The sequence below is a fragment of the Oncorhynchus gorbuscha genome, linkage group LG10, assembly GCF_021184085.1.
Source record: "Oncorhynchus gorbuscha isolate QuinsamMale2020 ecotype Even-year linkage group LG10, OgorEven_v1.0, whole genome shotgun sequence".
Taxonomy (NCBI): domain Eukaryota; kingdom Metazoa; phylum Chordata; class Actinopteri; order Salmoniformes; family Salmonidae; genus Oncorhynchus; species Oncorhynchus gorbuscha.
Window position 1 is genome coordinate 5,256,410 of NC_060182.1, and position 23,240 is coordinate 5,279,649.

The 23,240-nt window shown below is 44.1% G+C and overlaps 1 protein-coding gene across 2 annotated transcripts in view; it reads left to right on the plus strand.

Moving 5' to 3' along the window:
• LOC124045464 (ER membrane protein complex subunit 1-like) overlaps nucleotides 1-23,240 on the plus strand; it is a 41,523-nt gene that overhangs the window by 8,693 nt on the left and 9,590 nt on the right. Inside the window, exons 9-19 of one of the 2 annotated variants that reach the window (XM_046364771.1) lie at nucleotides 11,852-11,923; nucleotides 12,293-12,391; nucleotides 12,961-13,057; nucleotides 13,173-13,289; nucleotides 13,701-13,709; nucleotides 14,984-15,183; nucleotides 18,775-18,924; nucleotides 19,226-19,387; nucleotides 19,935-20,054; nucleotides 20,153-20,290; nucleotides 21,648-21,821. In XM_046364771.1, coding sequence (XP_046220727.1) covers nucleotides 11,852-11,923; nucleotides 12,293-12,391; nucleotides 12,961-13,057; nucleotides 13,173-13,289; nucleotides 13,701-13,709; nucleotides 14,984-15,183; nucleotides 18,775-18,924; nucleotides 19,226-19,387; nucleotides 19,935-20,054; nucleotides 20,153-20,290; nucleotides 21,648-21,821 — 1,338 coding nt within the window. The remainder of the gene's footprint in view (nucleotides 1-11,851; nucleotides 11,924-12,292; nucleotides 12,392-12,960; nucleotides 13,058-13,172; nucleotides 13,290-13,700; nucleotides 13,710-14,983; nucleotides 15,184-18,774; nucleotides 18,925-19,225; nucleotides 19,388-19,934; nucleotides 20,055-20,152; nucleotides 20,291-21,647; nucleotides 21,822-23,240) is intronic. The other variant, XM_046364772.1, reaches the window with a different exon arrangement.

The window sequence follows — 23,240 nt, forward strand, 5'->3', positions numbered from 1 at the left end:
ACCTAAATACAGTAAACCATGTCTACCTATATACAGTAAACCATGTCTACCTATATACAGTAAACCATGTCTACCTATATACAGTAAACCATGTCTACCTATATACAGTAAACCATGTCTACCTATATACAGTAAACCATGTCTACCTATATACAGTAAACCATGTCTACCTATATACAGTAAACCATGTCTACCTATATACAGTAAACCATGTCTACCTATATACAGTGTCTACCTATATACAGTGTCTACCTATATACAGTGTCTACCTATATACAGTGTCTACCTATATACAGTATCTACCTATATACAGTATCTACCTATATACAGTATCTACCTATATACAGTATCTACCTATATACAGTAAACCATGTCTACCTATATACAGTATCTACCTAAATACAGTAAACCATATCTACCTATATACAGTAAACCATGTCTACCTATATACAGTAAACCATGTCTACCTATATACAGTAAACCGTGTCTACCTATATACAGTAAGCCGTGTCTACCTATATACAGTAAGCCGTGTCTACCTATATACAGTAAGCCGTGTCTACCTATATACAGTAAGCCGTGTCTACCTATATACAGTAAGCCGTGTCTACCTATATACAGTAAGCCGTGTCTACCTATATACAGTAAGCCGTGTCTACCTATATACAGTAAGCCGTGTCTACCTATATACAGTAAGCCGTGTCTACCTATATACAGTAAGCCGTGTCTACCCATATACAGTAAGCCGTGTCTACCTATATACAGTAAACCGTGTCTACCTATATACAGTAAACCATGTCTACCTGTATACAGTATCTACCTATATACAGTGTCTACCTATATACAGTATCTACCTATATACAGTGTCTACCTATATACAGTAAACCGTGTCTACCTAAATGCAGTAAACCGTGTCTGGATAAGAGCGTCTGCTAAATGACTTAAATGTAATGTAAATGTCTACCTATATACAGTAAACCGTGTCTACCTATATACAGTATCTACCTATATACAGTAAACCATGTCTACCTATATACAGTAAACCATGTCTACCTATATACAGTATCTACCTATATACAGTAAACCATGTCTACCTATATACAGTATCTACCTATATACAGTAAACCATGTCTACCTATATACAGTAAACCATGTCTACCTGTATACAGTATCTACCTATATACAGTAAACCATGTCTACCTATATACAGTATCTACCTATATACAGTATCTACCTATATACAGTAAACCATGTCTACCTATATACAGTAAACCATGTCTACCTGTATACAGTAAACCATGTCTACCTGTATACAGTATCTACCTATATACAGTAAACCATGTCTACCTATATACAGTGTCTACCTATATACAGTAAACCATGTCTACCTATATACAGTAAACCATGTCTACCTGTATACAGTATCTACCTATATACAGTATCTACCTATATACAGTGTCTACCTATATACAGTAAACCGTGTCTACCTAAATGCAGTAAACCGTGTCTGGATAAGAGCGTCTGCTAAATGACTTAAATGTAATGTAAATGTCTACCTATATACAGTAAACCGTGTCTACCTATATACAGTATCTACCTATATACAGTAAACCATGTCTACCTATATACAGTAAACCATGTCTACCTATATACAGTATCTACCTATATACAGTAAACCATGTCTACCTATATACAGTAAACCATGTCTACCTGTATACAGTATCTACCTATATACAGTAAACCATGTCTACCTATATACAGTATCTACCTATATACAGTAAACCATGTCTACCTATATACAGTATCTACCTATATACAGTAAACCATGTCTACCTATATACAGTATCTACCTATATACAGTAAACCATGTCTACCTATATACAGTAAACCATGTCTACCTATATACAGTAAACCGTGTCTACCTATATACAGTAAACCGTGTCTACCTATATACAGTAAGCCGTGTCTACCTATATACAGTAAGCCGTGTCTACCTATATACAGTAAGCCGTGTCTACCTATATACAGTAAGCCGTGTCTACCTATATACAGTAAGCCGTGTCTACCTATATACAGTAAGCCGTGTCTACCTATATACAGTAAGCCGTGTCTACCTATATACAGTAAGCCGTGTCTACCTAAATACAGTAAGCCGTGTCTACCTAAATACAGTAAGCCGTGTCTACCTAAATACAGTAAGCCGTGTCTACCTAAATACAGTAAGCCGTGTCTACCTAAATACAGTAAGCCGTGTCTACCTGTATACAGTAAGCCGTGTCTACCTGTATACAGTAAGCCGTGTCTACCTGTATACAGTAAGCCGTGTCTACCTGTATACAGTAAGCCGTGTCTACCTGTATACAGTGTCTACCTGTATACAGTAAACCATGTCTACCTGTATACAGTGTCTACCTATATACAGTAAACAGTGTCTACCTGTATACAGTATCTACCTATATACAGTGTCTACCTATATACAGTAAACCATGTCTACCTATATACAGTAAACCATGTCTACCTATATACAGTAAACCATGTCTACCTGTATACAGTAAACCATGTCTACCTGTATACAGTATCTACCTATATACAGTATCTACCTATATACAGTGTCTACCTATATACAGTAAACCGTGTCTGGATAAGAGCGTCTGCTAAATGACTTAAATGTAATGTAAATGTCTACCTATATACAGTAAACCGTGTCTACCTATATACAGTATCTACCTATATACAGTAAACCATGTCTACCTATATACAGTATCTACGTATATACAGTAAACCATGTCTACCTATATACAGTATCTACCTATATACAGTAAACCATGTCTACCTATATACAGTAAACCATGTCTACCTATATACAGTATCTACCTATATACAGTAAACCATGTCTACCTATATACAGTAAACCATGTCTACCTGTATACAGTATCTACCTATATACAGTAAACCATGTCTACCTATATACAGTATCTACCTATATATAGTAAACCATGTCTACCTATATACAGTATCTACCTATATACAGTAAACCATGTCTACCTGTATACAGTATCTACCTATATACAGTAAACCATGTCTACCTATATACAGTATCTACCTATATACAGTAAACCATGTCTACCTATATACAGTATCTACGTATATACAGTAAACCATGTCTACCTATATACAGTATCTACCTATATACAGTAAACCATGTCTACCTATATACAGTAAACCATGTCTACCTATATACAGTGTCTACCTATATACAGTAAACCATGTCTACCTATATACAGTGTCTACCTATATATAGTAAACCATGTCTACCTATATACAGTGTCTACCTATATACAGTAAACCATGTCTACCTATATACAGTAAACCGTGTCTACCTATATACAGTAAACCGTGTCTACCTATATACAGTAAACCGTGTCTACCTATATACAGTAAACCGTGTCTACCTATATACAGTATCTACCTATATACAGTAAACCATGTCTACCTATATACAGTAAACCATGTCTACCTATATACAGTAAACCATGTCTACCTATATACAGTATCTACCTATATACAGTAAACCGTGTCTGGATAAGAGCGTCTGCTAAATGACTTAAATGTAATGTAAATGTCTACCTATATACAGTAAACCGTGTCTACCTATATACAGTATCTACCTATATACAGTAAACCATGTCTACCTATATACAGTATCTACCTATATACAGTAAACCATGTCTACCTGTATACAGTATCTACCTGTATACAGTATCTACCTGTATACAGTATCTACCTGTATACAGTAAACCATGTCTACCTGTATACAGTAAACCGTGTCTACCTGTACACAGTGTCTGACTTTGATTACTGCTATATATTTCTCCCCGGTACTACGCGTCTCTACTGCTATATATTTATATATCTCTACTGCTATATATTTCTCCCCGGTACTACTGCTATATATTTATATATCTCTACTGCTATATATTTCTCCCCCGGTACTACGCGTCTCTACTGCTATATATTTATATATCTCTACTGCTATATATTTCTCCCCGGTACTACTGCTATATATTTATATATCTCTACTGCTATATATTTCTCCCCGGTACTACGCGTCTCTACTGCTATATATTTATATATCTCTACTGCTATATATTTCTCCCCGGTACTACTGCTATATATTTATATATCTCTACTGCTATATATTTCTCCCCGGTACTACACGTCTCTACTGCTATATATTTATATATCTCTACTGCTATATATTTCTCCCGGTACTACTGCTATATATTTATATATCTCTACTGCTATATATTTCTCCCCGGTACTACGCGTCTCTACTGCTATATATTTATATATCTCTACTGCTATATATTTCTCCCCGGTACTACTGCTATATATTTATATATCTCTACTGCTATATATTTCTCCCCCGGTACTACGCGTCTCTACTGCTATATATTTATATATCTCTACTGCTATATATTTCTCCCTGGTACTACTGCTATATATTTATATATCTCTACTGCTATATATTTATATATCTCTACTGCTATATATTTCTCCCCGGTACTACTGCTATATATTTCTCCCCGGTACTACTGCTATATATTTCTCCCCGGTACTACGCGGCTCTACTGCTATATATTTCTCCCCGGTACTACGCGTCTCTACTGCTATATATTTCTCCCCGGTACTACGCGTCTCTACTGCTATATATTTCTCCCCGGTACTACGCGTCTCTACTGCTATATATTTCTCCCCGGTACTACGCGTCTCTACTGCTATATATTTCTCCCGGTACTACGCGTCTCTACTGCTATATATTTCTCCCGGTACTACGCGTCTCTACTGCTATATATTTCTCCCGGTACTACGCGTCTCTACTGCTATATATTTCTCCCGGTACTACGCGGCTCTACTGCTATATATTTCTCCCCGGTACTACTGCTATATATTTCTCCCCGGTACTACTGCTATATATTTCTCCCCGGTACTACTGCTATATATTTCTCCCCGGTACTACGCGTCTCTACTGCTATATATTTCTCCCCGGTACTACTGCTATATATTTCTCCCTGGTACTACTGCTATATATTTCTCCCCGGTACTACGCGTCTCTACTGCTATATATTTCTCCCGGTACTACTGCTATATATTTCTCCCGGTACTACGTGGCTCTACTGCTATATATTTATATATCTCTACTGCTATATATTTCTCCCGGTGCTACTGCTATATATTTCTCCCGGTACTACTGCTATATATTTCTCCCGGTACTACGCGGCTCTACTGCTATATATTTATATATCTCTACTGCTATATATTTCTCCCCGGTACTACTGCTATATATTTCTCCCCGGTACTACTGCTATATATTTCTCCCCGGTGCTACTGCTATATATTTCTCCCCGGTACTACGCGGCTCTACTGCTATATATTTATATATCTCTACTGCTATATATTTCTCCCTGGTACTACTGCTATATATTTCTCCCCGGTACTACGCGTCTCTACTGCTATATATTTCTCCCCGGTACTACTGCTATATATTTCTCCCCGGTACTACGCGGCTCTACTGCTATATATTTATATATCTCTACTGCTATATATTTCTCCCCGGTGCTACTGCTATATATTTCTCCCCGGTACTACTGCTATATATTTCTCCCCGGTACTACGCGGCTCTACTGCTATATATTTATATATCTCTACTGCTATATATTTCTCCCCGGTACTACTGCTATATATTTCTCCCCGGTACTACTGCTATATATTTCTCCCCGGTGCTACTGCTATATATTTCTCCCCGGTACTACGCGGCTCTACTGCTATATATTTATATATCTCTACTGCTATATATTTCTCCCCGGTGCTACTGCTATATATTTCTCCCCGGTGCTACTGCTATATATTTCTCCCCGGTGCTACTGCTATATATTTCTCCCCGGTGCTACTGCTATATATTTCTCCCCGGTGCTACTGCTATATATTTCTCCCCGGTGCTACTGCTATATATTTCTCCCCGGTGCTACTGCTATATATTTCTCCCCGGTACTACTGCTATATATTTCTCCCCGGTATTACACGTCTCTACTGCTATATATTTCTCCCCGGTACTACGCGGCTCTACTGCTATATGTTTATATATCTCTACTGCTATATATTTATATATCTCTACTGCTATATATTTCTCCCCGGTACTACTGCTATATATTTCTCCCCGGTACTACGCGGCTCTACTGCTATATATTTCTCCCCGGTACTACGCGGCTCTACTGCTATATATTTCTCCCCGGTACTACGCGTCTCTACTGCTATATATTTCTCCCCGGTACTACGCGTCTCTACTGCTATATATTTCTCCCTGGTACTACTGCTATATATTTCTCCCGGTACTACTGCTATATATTTCTCCCGGTACTACGCGGCTCTACTGCTATATATTTATATATCTCTACTGCTATATATTTCTCCCCGGTACTACTGCTATATATTTATATATCTCTACTGCTATATATTTCTCCCCGGTACTACGCGGCTCTACTGCTATATATTTCTCCCCGGTACTACGCGTCTCTACTGCTATATATTTCTCCCTGGTACTACTGCTATATATTTCTCCCCGGTACTACTGCTATATATTTCTCCCCGGTACTACGCGGCTCTACTGCTATATATTTATATATCTCTACTGCTATATATTTCTCCCCGGTGCTACTGCTATATATTTCTCCCCGGTGCTACTGCTATATATTTCTCCCCGGTGCTACTGCTATATATTTCTCCCCGGTACTACTGCTATATATTTCTCCCCGGTACTACTGCTATATATTTCTCCCCGGTGCTACTGCTATATATTTCTCCCCGGTACTACTGCTATATATTTCTCCCCGGTGCTACTGCTATATATTTCTCCCCGGTGCTACTGCTATATATTTCTCCCCGGTACTACGCGGCTCTACTGCTATATATTTCTCCCTGGTACTACGGGGCTCTACTGCTATATATTTCTCCCCGGTACTACGCGGCTCTACTGCTATATATTTCTCCCCGGTACTACGCGTCTCTACTGCTATATATTTCTCCCTGGTACTACTGCTATATATTTCTCCCCGGTACTACTGCTATATATTTCTCCCCGGTACTACTGCTATATATTTCTCCCCGGTACTACTGCTATATATTTCTCCCCGGTGCTACTGCTATATATTTCTCCCCGGTACTACGCGGCTCTACTGCTATATATTTCTCCCCGGTACTACGGGGCTCTACTGCTATATATTTCTCCCCGGTACTACGCGGCTCTACTGCTATATATTTCTCCCCGGTACTACGCGTCTCTACTGCTATATATTTCTCCCTGGTACTACTGCTATATATTTCTCCCCGGTACTACTGCTATATATTTCTCCCCGGTACTACGCGTCTCTACTGCTATATATTTCTCCCCGGTACTACGCGTCTCTACTGCTATATATTTCTCCCCGGTACTACGCGTCTCTACTGCTATATATTTCTCCCCGGTACTACGCGTCTCTACTGCTATATATTTCTCCCCGGTACTACGCGGCTCTACTGCTATATATTTCTCCCTGGTACTACTGCTATATATTTCTCCCCGGTACTACTGCTATATATTTCTCCCCGGTACTACGCGGCTCTACTGCTATATATTTATATATCTCTACTGCTATATATTTCTCCCCGGTGCTACTGCTATATATTTCTCCCTGGTACTACTGCTATATATTTCTCCCCGGTACTACGCGTCTCTACTGCTATATATTTCTCCCTGGTACTACTGCTATATATTTCTCCCCGGTACTACTGCTATATATTTCTCCCCGGTACTACGCGGCTCTACTGCTATATATTTATATATCTCTACTGCTATATATTTCTCCCCGGTGCTACTGCTATATATTTCTCCCCGGTACTACTGCTATATATTTATATATCTCTACTGCTATATATTTATATATCTCTACTGCTATATATTTCTCCCCGGTACTACTGCTATATATTTCTCCCGGTACTACTGCTATATATTTCTCCCGGTGCTACTGCTATATATTTCTCCCGGTACTACGCGGCTCTACTGCTATATATTTATATATCTCTACTGCTATATATTTCTCCCCGGTGCTACTGCTATATATTTCTCCCCGGTACTACTGCTATATATTTCTCCCCGGTGCTACTGCTATATATTTCTCCCCGGTACTACTGCTATATATTTCTCCCCGGTGCTACTGCTATATATTTCTCCCCGGTACTACTGCTATATATTTCTCCCCGGTACTACGCGGCTCTACTGCTATATATTTATATATCTCTACTGCTATATATTTCTCCCCGGTACTACTGCTATATATTTCTCCCCGGTACTACGCGTCTCTACTGCTATATATTTCTCCCGGTACTACGCGGCTCTACTGCTATATATTTCTCCCCGGTACTACGCGGCTCTACTGCTATATATTTCTCCCCGGTACTACGCGTCTCTACTGCTATATATTTCTCCCCGGTACTACGCGTCTCTACTGCTATATATTTCTCCCTGGTACTACTGCTATATATTTCTCCCCGGTACTACTGCTATATATTTCTCCCCGGTACTACGCGGCTCTACTGCTATATATTTATATATCTCTACTGCTATATATTTCTCCCCGGTACTACTGCTATATATTTATATATCTCTACTGCTATATATTTCTCCCCGGTACTACGCGGCTCTACTGCTATATATTTCTCCCCGGTACTACGCGTCTCTACTGCTATATATTTCTCCCTGGTACTACTGCTATATATTTCTCCCCGGTACTACTGCTATATATTTCTCCCCGGTACTACGCGGCTCTACTGCTATATATTTATATATCTCTACTGCTATATATTTCTCCCCGGTGCTACTGCTATATATTTCTCCCCGGTGCTACTGCTATATATTTCTCCCCGGTACTACTGCTATATATTTCTCCCCGGTACTACTGCTATATATTTCTCCCCGGTGCTACTGCTATATATTTCTCCCCGGTGCTACTGCTATATATTTCTCCCCGGTGCTACTGCTATATATTTCTCCCCGGTGCTACTGCTATATATTTCTCCCCGGTGCTACTGCTATATATTTCTCCCCGGTACTACGCGGCTCTACTGCTATATATTTCTCCCCGGTACTACGGGGCTCTACTGCTATATATTTCTCCCCGGTACTACGCGGCTCTACTGCTATATATTTCTCCCTGGTACTACTGCTATATATTTCTCCCCGGTACTACTGCTATATATTTCTCCCCGGTACTACTGCTATATATTTCTCCCCGGTGCTACTGCTATATATTTCTCCCCGGTACTACGCGGCTCTACTGCTATATATTTCTCCCCGGTACTACGCGGCTCTACTGCTATATATTTCTCCCCGGTACTACGGGGCTCTACTGCTATATATTTCTCCCCGGTACTACGCGGCTCTACTGCTATATATTTCTCCCCGGTACTACGCGTCTCTACTGCTATATATTTCTCCCTGGTACTACTGCTATATATTTCTCCCCGGTACTACTGCTATATATTTCTCCCCGGTACTACGCGTCTCTACTGCTATATATTTCTCCCCGGTACTACGCGTCTCTACTGCTATATATTTCTCCCCGGTACTACGCGTCTCTACTGCTATATATTTCTCCCCGGTACTACGCGGCTCTACTGCTATATATTTCTCCCCGGTACTACGCGGCTCTACTGCTATATATTTCTCCCTGGTACTACTGCTATATATTTCTCCCCGGTACTACTGCTATATATTTCTCCCCGGTACTACGCGGCTCTACTGCTATATATTTATATATCTCTACTGCTATATATTTCTCCCCGGTGCTACTGCTATATATTTCTCCCTGGTACTACTGCTATATATTTCTCCCCGGTACTACGCGTCTCTACTGCTATATATTTCTCCCTGGTACTACTGCTATATATTTCTCCCCGGTACTACTGCTATATATTTCTCCCCGGTACTACGCGGCTCTACTGCTATATATTTATATATCTCTACTGCTATATATTTCTCCCGGTGCTACTGCTATATATTTCTCCCGGTACTACTGCTATATATTTCTCCCGGTACTACGCGGCTCTACTGCTATATATTTATATATCTCTACTGCTATATATTTCTCCCCGGTACTACTGCTATATATTTCTCCCCGGTACTACTGCTATATATTTCTCCCCGGTGCTACTGCTATATATTTCTCCCCGGTACTACGCGGCTCTACTGCTATATATTTATATATCTCTACTGCTATATATTTCTCCCCGGTGCTACTGCTATATATTTCTCCCCGGTACTACTGCTATATATTTCTCCCCGGTGCTACTGCTATATATTTCTCCCCGGTACTACTGCTATATATTTCTCCCCGGTGCTACTGCTATATATTTCTCCCCGGTACTACTGCTATATATTTCTCCCCGGTATTACACGTCTCTACTGCTATATATTTCTCCCCGGTACTACGCGGCTCTACTGCTATATATTTATATATCTCTACTGCTATATATTTCTCCCCGGTACTACTGCTATATATTTCTCCCCGGTACTACGCGTCTCTACTGCTATATATTTCTCCCCGGTACTACGCGGCTCTACTGCTATATATTTCTCCCCGGTACTACGCGGCTCTACTGCTATATATTTCTCCCCGGTACTACGCGTCTCTACTGCTATATATTTCTCCCTGGTACTACTGCTATATATTTCTCCCCGGTACTACTGCTATATATTTCTCCCCGGTACTACGCGGCTCTACTGCTATATATTTATATATCTCTACTGCTATATATTTCTCCCCGGTACTACTGCTATATATTTATATATCTCTACTGCTATATATTTCTCCCCGGTACTACGCGGCTCTACTGCTATATATTTCTCCCCGGTACTACGCGTCTCTACTGCTATATATTTCTCCCTGGTACTACTGCTATATATTTCTCCCCGGTACTACTGCTATATATTTCTCCCCGGTACTACGCGGCTCTACTGCTATATATTTATATATCTCTACTGCTATATATTTCTCCCCGGTGCTACTGCTATATATTTCTCCCCGGTGCTACTGCTATATATTTCTCCCCGGTACTACTGCTATATATTTCTCCCCGGTACTACTGCTATATATTTCTCCCCGGTACTACTGCTATATATTTCTCCCCGGTACTACTGCTATATATTTCTCCCCGGTACTACTGCTATATATTTCTCCCCGGTGCTACTGCTATATATTTCTCCCCGGTACTACTGCTATATATTTCTCCCCGGTGCTACTGCTATATATTTCTCCCCGGTGCTACTGCTATATATTTCACCCCGGTACTACGGGGCTCTACTGCTATATATTTCTCCCCGGTACTACGCGGCTCTACTGCTATATATTTCTCCCCGGTACTACGCGTCTCTACTGCTATATATTTCTCCCTGGTACTACTGCTATATATTTCTCCCCGGTACTACTGCTATATATTTCTCCCCGGTACTACGCGTCTCTACTGCTATATATTTCTCCCCGGTACTACGCGGCTCTACTGCTATATATTTCTCCCCGGTACTACGCGGCTCTACTGCTATATATTTCTCCCCGGTACTACGCGTCTCTACTGCTATATATTTCTCCCCGGTACTACGCGTCTCTCTGGATAGTCCATCTGCTATGTAGCACACCGTTTTATTATGTGACTATTTTACCAACCTGGACAATATATGACCTCAAATGTTGTGAGTTGGAAGGTCAATGAGTTCTAAGTGGAGATAATAAACACGTTTCTGTTGTTGTTGTTGTTTTTACAGGCGTTCTTAGTCTCATTTGCCACCACGGGGAAGAAGACTGTTGCTGCTGTCATGACTCCCAAAAACGAAACGGTGAGTCGTCATGGTGTCGTCATGGTGTCGTCATGGTGTCGTCACGGTGTCGTCACGGTGTCGTCACGGTGTCGTCACGGTGTCGTCACGGTGTCGTCACGGTGTCGTCACGGTGTCGTCACGGTGTCGTCACGGTGTCGTCACGGTGTCGTCACGGTGTCGTCACGGTGTCGCCTAAACATCTTAAGTGTTGCGTCACGCAGTTTAATGGCAGTTTAATTTTAAAATGAATTAAATGTAATTATACTGCGGTGAGGAACCCCCGTTGGTTATCTTAAGTGTGATCCGTATAATTTCAGAAGTTTAATTTAAAATTAATTTAATTGTACTGCGGTGAGTTGGTTATCTCCCTTGTCGTTCCCACTGCAGGCTTGCGCCATCAATCTGTTCAGCGTTGACTCTGGTCGCCGGCTGCTGGATACCACCGTCTTCTTTCCCCTGGAGCCTAACGATGGGAAACCACACGCGGTGAGTGTCGTCTGTATGTCGGGAAAGCAGGTAGTAAATATGGGGGTTTTGACACATCCAACCCCCTCGCTTCCAGAAAAGTCTAAAGGAAACCCGGTTGAAATCTGCCGATGTTGGGGTGCAGGACGGCACTCAAATCACATTTATTTATAAATCCTTTTTTATATGATCGGTTGAAGTGCTTTACGGGTGTCTCACCCTGTAGTGTCTCACCCTGTAGTGTCTCACCCTGTAGTGTCTCACCCTGTAGTGTCTCCCCCTGTGGTGTCTCCCCCTGTGGTGTCTCACCCTGTGGTGTCTCACCCTGTAGTGTGTGATGTCTCACCCTGTAGTTTGTGATGTCTCACCCTGTAGTGTCTCACCCTGTAGTGTCTCTCCCTGTAGTGTCTCCCTGTAGTGTCTCCCTGTAGTGTCTCCCTGTAGTGTCTCCCTGTAGTGTCTCCCTGTAGTGTCACCCTGTAGTGTCACCCTGTAGTGTCACCCTGTAGTGTCACCCTGTAGTGTCTCACCCTGTGGTGTGTGATGTCTCACCCTGTAGTGTCTCACCCTGTGATGTCTCCCCTCCCCAGCTGTACGTCCATGCCTTCCTGAAGAAGGACGACTCTGTGGGCTACAGGGTCCTAGTGCAGACACAGGACCATGCTCTCACCTTCATACAGCAGCCAGGTATGTTTACACACACACACACACACACACACACACACACACACACACACACACACACACACACACACACACACACACACTAGACAAGGCTTCTAACCAACCCCTGTGATTCCAGGACGTGTGGTATGGACCAGAGAGGAGGCCCTAGCTGATGTTGTTACCATGGAGATGGTGGACCTGCCACTCACTGGGACCCAGGCGGAGCTGGAGGGGGAGTTTGGCAAGAAAGCTGGTAAAGACCGTCAGAGTTCAGAGCCTAGCTAACATTATTCATGTTACCATTGTAAAATACACAACGTAGAAAAGACAACGTGCATCAAATATAATTATTAAGGATGACACAAAAAAACGTTTCTTCAATATTATTATGCTTAGTCATTCCCTTTTTTAAAATATACGTATTGAAGTTTTTAAGTCTTTTTTGTTCATTTTTAAATTTGTATTATTTATAAAATATATATATTTTTGTGTTTTTGTCTCTTTTTGATTTTTGTATAAGTATTTGTGATTGCCTGTTTTTGTTTCCGTCGGGAACGTATTTGACCCTGTCTCAGTTAACTGTCCTCTATGTGTATTGCTATCCCCGATTGGTTTAAGTCTTGCTCTGTCTCTTTGGTTTTCTCATTGCTGCGCTTGGATCCAGCCATTCAAGGTAAAGCTCTGGGCTTTCTGTTTTCTTATGTTGACTATCAGTAGCAAAGGGATCTGATTTTAAAGTTTCTGCTTTGTTGTTTAGTTGTGTTCTTGTAGTGTTTGGTGTGTTCTTGTAGTCTTTGGTGTGTGTTCCTTGTAGTCTTTGGTGTGTGTTCCTTGTAGCCTTTCGTGTGTGTTCCTTGTAGCCTTTGGTGTGTGTTCCTTGTAGCCTTTGGTGTGTGTTCCTTGTAGCCTTTGGTGTGTGTTCCTTGTAGCCTTTGGTGTGTGTTCCTTGTAGCCTTTGGTGTGTGTTCCTTGTAGCCTTTGGTGTGTGTTCCTTGTAGCCTTTGGTGTGTGTTCCTTGTAGCCTTTGGTGTGTGTTCCTTGTAGCCTTTGGTGTGTGTTCCTTGTAGCCTTTCGTGTGTGTTCCTTGTAGCCTTTGGTGTGTGTTCCTTGTAACCTTTGGTGTGTGTTCCTTGTAGTCTTTGGTGTGTGTTCCTTGTAGCCTTTGGTGTGTGTTCCTTGTAGCCTTTGGTGTGTGTTCCTTGTAGCCTTTGGTGTGTGTTCCTTGTAGCCTTTGGTGTGTGTTCCTTGTAGCCTTTGGTGTGTGTTCCTTGTAGCCTTTGGTGTGTGTTCCTTGTAGCCTTTGGTGTGTGTTCCTTGTAGCCTTTGGTGTGTGTTCCTTGTAGCCTTTGGTGTGTGTTCCTTGTAGCCTTTGGTGTGTGTTCCTTGTAGCCTTTGGTGTGTGTTCCTTGTAGCCTTTGGTGTGTGTTCCTTGTAGCCTTTGGTGTGTTCCTTGTAGCCTTTGGTGTGTTCCTTGTAGCCTTTGGTGTGTGTTCCTTGTAGTCTTTTGTGTGTGTTCCTTGTAGTCTTTGGTGTGTTCCTTGTAGTCTTTGGTGTGTTCCTTGTAGTCTTTGGTGTGTTCCTTGTAGCCTTTGGTGTGTTCCTTGTAGTCTTTGGTGTGTTCCTTGTAGTCTTTGGTGTGTTCCTTGTAGTCTTTGGTGTGTTCCTTGTAGCCTTTGGTGTGTTCCTTGTAGTCTTTGGTGTTTGGTTGTGTTCTTGTAGTCTGTCATTTGTTTGTAGATCAGTATGTGGGCTTCAGTGTCGACCTCGTGTATGTCGTGTCCCTGTAGAAAGAATCCACTGTCGTCCTGATAAACCTGAGGAAACTTCTTGCGGTCCAGCCTTCTATCGTGACGACTTCCCTCTCGAACGATGACTGTTTTTATAATCTAACGACTGAAACTGTAGATCATAACGTGTGTCCGTCTGTCCGTGGTCCCCCCCCCACAGACGGGTTATTCCCCATGGTGCTGAAGCGTCTGTCATCCCAGGTGACTCTGCTCCAGGCCTGGCTGGCCCACCTGTGGAAGTTGTTCTACGAAGCCCGTAAACCCCGCAGCCAGGTTAAGAATGAGGTCACCATAGAAACGTTGTCCAGGGATGAGTTCAACCTGCAGAAGATGATGGTTATGGTCACCGCCTCTGGGAAGGTGAGACGAGAAGGGGAGGGGGTCACTGCCTCGGGGAAGGTGAGACGAGAAGGGGAGGGGGTCACTGCCTCGGGAAGGTGAGACGAGAAGGGGAGGGGGTCACTGCCTCGGGGGAAGGTGAGATGAGAAGGGGAGGGGGTCACTGCCTCGGGAAGGTGAGACGAGAAGGGGAGGGGGTCACTGCCTCGGGGAAGGTGAGACGAGAAGGGGAGGGGGTCACTGCCTCGGGGAAGGTGAGACGAGAAGGGGAGGGGGTCACTGCCTCGGGGGAAGGTGAGACGAGAGGGGGAGGGGGTCACCGCCGGGGGAAGGTGAGACGGGGGGGGTCACGGCCTCTGGGAAGGTGAGACGGGAGGGGTCACGGCCTCTGGGAAGGTGAGACGGGAGGGGGTCACGGCCTCTGGGAAGGTGAGACGGGAGGGGGTCATTGCCTCGGGGAAGGTGAGACGTGAGGGGGAGGGGGTCACTGCCTTGGAAGGTGAGAAGGGGAGGGGGGTCACGGCCTTGGAAGGTGAGACGAGAGGGGGAGGGCCACGGGAAAGGTGAGATGGGAGTGGGGGTCACGACCTCGGGAAGGTGAGACGAAAGGGTGTGTGTGTTTATAGATGGCAGAAGGTGATCCTCATGGTCACTGCCTCCAGCAAGGTGAGACGAGAGGGGGAGGGCCACGGGAAAGGTGAGACGGGAGTGGGGGTCACAACCTCGGGAAGGTGAGAAACTACCTGCTGAAAAACATGTAAAGGTAAAAGAAGGAGAAACTAAAGGTGAACTGCTGCTAGAGAAATACTCATTGGTAGAGAAAGGTTCTGTCTGATGACCTCACCACTACTGTCTGATGACCTCATCACCTGTTGACCTCACCACTACTGTCTGACCTCACCACTACTGTCTGTTGATCTCACCACTACTGTCTGTTGACCTCACCACTACTGTCTGTTGACCTCACCACTACTGTCTGATGACCTCACCACTACTGTCTGATGACCTCACCACTACTGTCTGATGACCCCATCACTATTTTCTGATGACCCCATCAATATTGTCTGTTGACCCCATCACCTGTTGACCTCATCACCTGTTGACCTCATCACCTGTTGACCTCATCACTACTGTCTGATGACCTCACCACTACTGTCTGATGACCCCATCACTATTGTCTGATGACCCAATCACTACTGTCTGTTGACCCAATCACTACTGTCTGTTGACCCCATCACTACTGTCTGTTGACCTCAGCACCAACATTGGTAGACAAAGGTTCTATTGTCTGATGACCCCATCGCTATTGTCTGTTGACCCCATCACTACTGTCTGTTGACCTCATCACCTGTTGACCCCATCACTACTGTCTGACCTCACCACTACTGTCTGTTGACCTCATCACCTGTTGACCCCATCACTACTGTCTGACCTCATCACTACTGTCTGTTGACCTCATCACCTGTTGACCCCATCACTACTGTCTGACCTCACCACTACTGTCTGTTGACCTCATCACCTGTTGACCCCATCACTACTGTCTGATGACCTCACCACTACTGTCTGACCTCACCACTACTGTCTGACCTCACCACTACTGTCTGACCTCACCACTACTGTCTGACCTCACCACTACTGTCTGACCTCACCACTACTGTCTGACCTCACCACTACTGTCTGACCTCACCACTACTGTCTGTTGACCTCACCACTACTGTCTGTTGATCTCAGCACCAACATTGGTAGACAAAGGTTCTATTGTCTGATGACCCCATCACTATTGTCTGTTGGCCCCATCACTACTGTCTGTTGACCTCATCACCTGTTGACCCCATCACTACTGTCTGACCTCATCACTACTGTCTGTTGACCTCATCACCTGTTGACCCCATCACTATTGTCTGTTGACCCCATCACTATTGTCTGTTGACCCCATCACTATTGTCTGTTGACCCCATCACTATTGTCTGTTGACCCCATCACTATTGTCTGTTGACCCCATCACTATTGTCTGTTGACCCCATCACTATTGTCTGTTGACCCCATCACTATTGTCTGTTGACCCCATCACTACTGTCTGTTGACCCCATCACTACTGTCTGTTGACCCCATCACTACTGTCTGTTGACCCCATCACTACTGTCTGTTGACCCCATCACTACTGTCTGTTGACCCCATCACTACTGTCTGTTGACCTCACCACTACTGTCTGTTGACCTCACCACTACTGTCTGTTGACCTCACCACTACTGTCTGTTGACCTCACCACTACTGTCTGTTGACCTCACCACTACTGTCTGTTGACCTCACCACTACTGTCTGTTGACCTCACCACTACTGTCTGTTGACCTCACCACTACTGTCTGTTGACCTCACCACTACTGTCTGTTGACCTCACCACTACTGTCTGTTGACCTCACCACTACTGTCTGTTGACCTCACCACTACTGTCTGTTGACCTCACCACTACTGTCTGTTGACCTCACCACTACTGTCTGTTGACCTCACCACTACTGTCTGTTGACCTCACCACTACTGTCTGTTGACCTCACCACTACTGTCTGTTGACCTCACCACTACTGTCTGTTGACCTCACCACTACTGTCTGTTGACCTCACCACTACTGTCTGTTGACCTCACCACTACTGTCTGTTGACCTCACCACTACTGTCTGTTGAACTCACCACTACTGTCTGTTGAACTCACCACTACTGTCTGTTGAACTCACCACTACTGTCTGTTGAACTCACCACTACTGTCTGTTGAACTCACCACTACTGTCTGTTGAACTCACCACTACTGTCTGTTGAACTCACCACTACTGTCTGTTGACCTCACCACTACTGTCTGTTGACCTCACCACTACTGTCTGTTGACCTCACCACTACTGTCTGTTGACCTCACCACTACTGTCTGTTGACCTCACCACTACTGTGTGTTGACCTCACCACTATTGTGTGTTGACCTCACCACTATTGTGTGTTGACCTCACCACTATTGTGTGTTGACCTCACCACTATTGTGTGTTGACCTCACCACTATTGTGTGTTGACCTCACCACTATTGTGTGTTGACCTCTTCACCTGTTGACCTCGTCACTACTGTCTGTTGACCTCGTCACTACTGTCTGTTGACCTCGTCACTACTGTCTGTTGACCTCGTCACTACTGTCTGTTGACCTCGTCACTACTGTCTGTTGACCTTATCACTACTGTCTGTTGACCTTATCACTACTGTCTGTTGACCTTATCACTACTGTCCGATGACCTCATCACTGATTTCTGTTGACCTTTTCACTACTGTCTTAACCTCATCACCTGTTGACCTCACCACTACTGTCTGTTGTCCTCATCACCAACATTGGTAGCACTTTACTGTAGTCCTAGTGAGGCTCATATGCAGGATGTTGTGTTCAGTTGTAGCACAAGCTCTGTCAAATGCTCTGAATGTGATGTGCTTTTTGTACAATCGATTTAATAAATGATTGGAATGTTTTTTGGAAAGATGTTCGGCTTTCGAAGTGCGTTTTGTTCTTGGCCATAAAACAAGTATTGTTCTACTTTATAACGCACGCTATGAAAGAATCATCTTTGATCTCTGTTTCGGTTCCAGCTCTTTGGCATCGACAGCAAGTCAGGCAGCATTCTGTGGAAGCACTACCTGGAGAATGTCCAGCCCAACGCGGCCTTCAAACTGATAGTTCAGAGGACGACCGCTCACTTCCCACATCCCCCACAGTGCACTCTGCTCGTCAAGGATAAGGTAGAGAACAACACCCATGGACTGTGTTGCAAAATAGTCCTTACTACACTTGTTTATTTATTTTTGAGAGCTCTGGTGAATTTTAAGATTCCCCAATGATTTTAAATTTGATCTTGAACCGGAAAAGACATCGGGGGGCTGTCGTTATCAAGCATCTCAGTAGGGATTATTACTAAAGTGTTTACGTACTGTAACTAGGTAGGGCAGCTCTTTCTCCGACTGGATGTAACGTTGGAGGAAATGTCTTTCTGTCTTTCTAAACATTTCTGCTATCACTGTGTCTGTCCCCCCCCCCCTCCAGGACACTGGCCTGGCCACCCTACATGTGTTCAACCCCATATTTGGCAGGAAGAGTCACATCGCCCTGCCGGCCCTGCCCCGCCCCATCCTCCAGTCACTCCTACTACCTGTTATAGACCAGGACTACGCTAAGGTTCTGCTGCTGGTCGATGACCAATACAAGGTAGGACTGTCTGATTCCAAGGTTCTGCTGCTGGTCGATGACCAATACAAGGTAGGACTGTCTGATTCCAAGGTTCTGCTGCTGGTCGATGACTAATACAAGGTAGGACTACATCTGTCTGATTCCAAGGTTCTGCTGCTGGTCGATGACCAATACAAGGTAGGACTGTCTGATTCCAAGGTTCTGCTGCTGGTCGATGACCAATACAAGGTAGGACTACATCTGTCTGATTCCAAGGTATTGGTCGTCGACCAGCAACAGGACAAGGTAGGTCTAGGGTTGTCTGGGGGGGGCAACAATGGGTTTTAACTGATGTGAAAGAAAAATAAATAATCTGTTGCATTGTGGGAAAGATTTGCGCCTTTAATTTGTAAAGTCCCTGTTAGTGTTGACTGCCTTTTGTGTTCTCTCTCTCTCTCCCTCCCTCCCTCTCTCCCTCCCTCTCTCCCTCCCTCTCTCCCTCCCCTCCCTCCCTCCCTCCCTCCCTCCCTCCCTCCCTCCCTCCCTCCCTCCCTCCCTCCCTCCCTCTCTCTCTCTCTCCCTCCAGGTGACAGCCTTCCCCTCCACTAAGAACGTCCTGCAGCAGCTCCAGGAGATGGCCTCCTCCATCTTCTTCTACCTGATCCGCTCAGATCAGGGAAACCTGTCTGGATTCAGACTGCGCAAGGTGACATAACGCTGTGTGTGTGCACGCGACATTAATTTGTGTGTGTGTGTGTATGCATGGATGTGACATTGAGAGTGTGTGTGTGTGTGTTCATCCAGGATCTGTCCACAGAGCGGATCTGGGAGGTGGTCCTTCCTACAGAGGTTCAGAAGATAGTAGCGGTCAAAGGGAAGAGACCCAACGAGCATGTCCACTCTCAGGGCAGAGTGATGGGAGACCGTAGTGTCCTCTACAAGGTAATGACAGCTCTATGTACTAGTAAACTACAGGGCAGAGTGATGGGAGACCGTAGTGTTCTCTACAAGGTAATGACAGCTCTACGTACTAGTAAACTACAGGGTCCACTCTCAGGGCAGAGTGATGGGAGACCGTAGTGTCCTCTACAAGGTAATGACAGCTCTATGTACTAGTAAACTACAGGGTCCACTCTCAGGGCAGAGTGATGGGAGACCGTAGTGTTCTCTACAAGGTAATGACAGCTCTACGTACTAGTAAACTACAGGGTCCACTCTCAGGGCAGAGTGATGGGAGACCGTAGTGTTCTCTACAAGGTAATGACAGCTCTACGCACTAGTAAACTACAGGGTCCACTCTCAGGGCAGAGTGATGGGAGACCGTAGTGTTCTCTACAAGGTAATGACAGCTCTATGTACTAGTAAACTACAGGGCAGAGTGATGGGAGACCGTAGTGTTCTCTACAAGGTAAACACTGCTCTAGGTGGGAGGAGTAAACACTGCTCTAGGTGGGAGGAGTAAACACTGCTCTAGGTGGGAGGAGTAAACACTGCTCTAGGTGGGAGGAGTAAACACTGCTCTAGGTGGGAGGAGTAAACACTGCTCTAGGTGGGAGGAGTAAACGCTGCTCTAGGTGGGAGGAGTAAACGCTGCTCTAGGTGGGAGGAGTAAACGCTGCTCTAGGTGGGAGGAGTAAACGCTGCTCTCGGTGGGAGGAGTAAACGCTGCTCTCGGTGGGAGGAGTAAACGCTGCTCTCGGTGGGAGGAGTAAACGCTGCTCTCGGTGGGAGGAGTAAACGCTGCTCTCGGTGGGAGGAGTAAACGCTGCTCTCGGTGGGAGGAGTAAACGCTGCTCTCGGTGGGAGGAGTAAACGCTGCTCTCGGTGGGAGGAGTAAACGCTGCTCTCGGTGGGAGGAGTAAACGCTGCTCTCGGTGGGAGGAGTAAACGCTGCTCTCGGTGGGAGGAGTAAACGCTGCTCTCGGTGGGAGGACATGCACATGGCCAAATCAATTCCAGTAATTCATTAAATAATTCTACGTTTACTCTGACACGTCAACAACTCACTATTAACACTGCAAGTGGGTTGCCACCCATACTTTAAGAAAGGCTGTGGACTAGAGGCTCTACACGCAAACTATTAAGGGCCGGTTTCCCAGATCCAGATTTTAGACTAGTCCTGGACTATAAAGTATGTTCAGTGTGGGTAATATCTGCAAACTCTGATCCAAAAGTTGAACTTTTAATCATTTTAGAGGAGCAAACAAATGCACATCCAAACTTGTTGGAAATAAGAACCTTTTTGTTTTTGTGTGTGAAGACCTGAATAACAGTCTCTCTTCTTCTTTTCTCACCACAGTACCTGAACCCTAACCTGCTGGCAGTGGTGACAGAGAGTACAGACACACACCCTGAGCGGGCCTTCGTGGGCGTGTTCCTGGTCGACGGTGTGACTGGACGCATCATCCATGAAGCCGTCCAGAGGAAGGCCAGGGGGCCCGTACACTTTGTCCACTCTGAGAACTGGGTTGTGGTGAGTAGCAGTAGCCAAGTATTCACAGTAGTAGTAGTAGTACTACTATCAGCAGTAGTATTCTCAGCATTAGTAGGAGTAGTAGTATTATCAGTAGTAGTAGTAGTAGTAGTAGTAGTAGTAGTAGTACTACTATCAGCAGTGGTGGTGGTGGTAGTAGTATTATCAGTAGTAGTAGTATTATCAGTAGTAGTAGTATTATCAGTAGTAGTAGTATTATCAGTAGTAGTAGTATTATCAGTAGTAGTAGTATTATCAGTAGTATTATCAGTAGGGGTGGTAGTAGTATTATCAGTAGGGGTGGTGGTAGTAGTATTATCAGCGGTGGTGGTAGTAGTATTATCAGTAGTATTATCAGTAGGGGTGGTAGTAGTATTATCAGTAGGGGTGGTAGTAGTATTATCAGTAGGGGTGGTGGTAGTAGTGTTATCAGTAGTGGTGGTAGTAGTATTATCAGTAGGGGTGGCAGTAGTATTATCAGTAGGGGTGGCAGTAGTATTATCAGTAGGGGTGGTAGTAGTATTATCAGTAGGGGTGGTGGTAGTAGTGTTATCAGTAGTGGTGGTAGTATCAGTAGTAGTAGTAGTTGTAGTATTATCAGTGGTGGTAGTATTATCAGTGGTGGTAGTATTATCAGTGGTGGTAGTATTATCAGTGGTGGTAGTATTATCAGTGGTGGTAGTATTATCAGTAGTGGTAGTAGTATTATCAGTGGTGGTGGTAGTAGTATTATCAGTGGTGGTGGTAGTAGTATTATCAGTGGTGGTGGTAGTAGTATTATCAGTGGTGGTGGTAGTAGTATTATCAGTGGTGGTGGTATTATCAGTGGTGGTAGTATTATCAGTAGTGGTAGTATTATCAGTGGTAGTAGTATTATCAGTGGTAGTAGTATTATCAGTGGTGGTGGTAGTAGTATTATCAGTGGTGGTGGTAGTAGTATTATCAGTGGTGGTGGTAGTAGTATTATCAGTGGTGGTGGTAGTAGTATTATCAGTAGTGGTGGTAGTAGTATTATCAGTGGTGGTGGTAGTAGTATTATCAGTGGTGGTGGTAGTAGTATTATCAGTAGTGGTGGTAGTAGTATTATCAGTGGTAGGAGTAGTACTATTCGAAGTAGGAGTAGCAACAGTAGTAGTAGTAGTGGTAGGAGTAGTACTATTCGAAGTAGGAGTAGCAACAGTAGTAGTAGTAGTGGTAGTAGCAACAGTAGTAGTATGAGTGGTAGGAGTAGTACTATTTGAAGTAGGAGTAGCAACAGTAGTAGGAGTGGTAGGAGTAGTACTATTTGTAGTAGGAGTAGCAACAGTAGTAGTAGGAGTGGTAGGAGTAGTACTATTTGTAGTAGGAGTAGCAACAGTAGTAGTAGTATTATCAGTGGTGGTAGTAGTTGTAGTATCAGTAGTAGTTGTAGTATCAGTA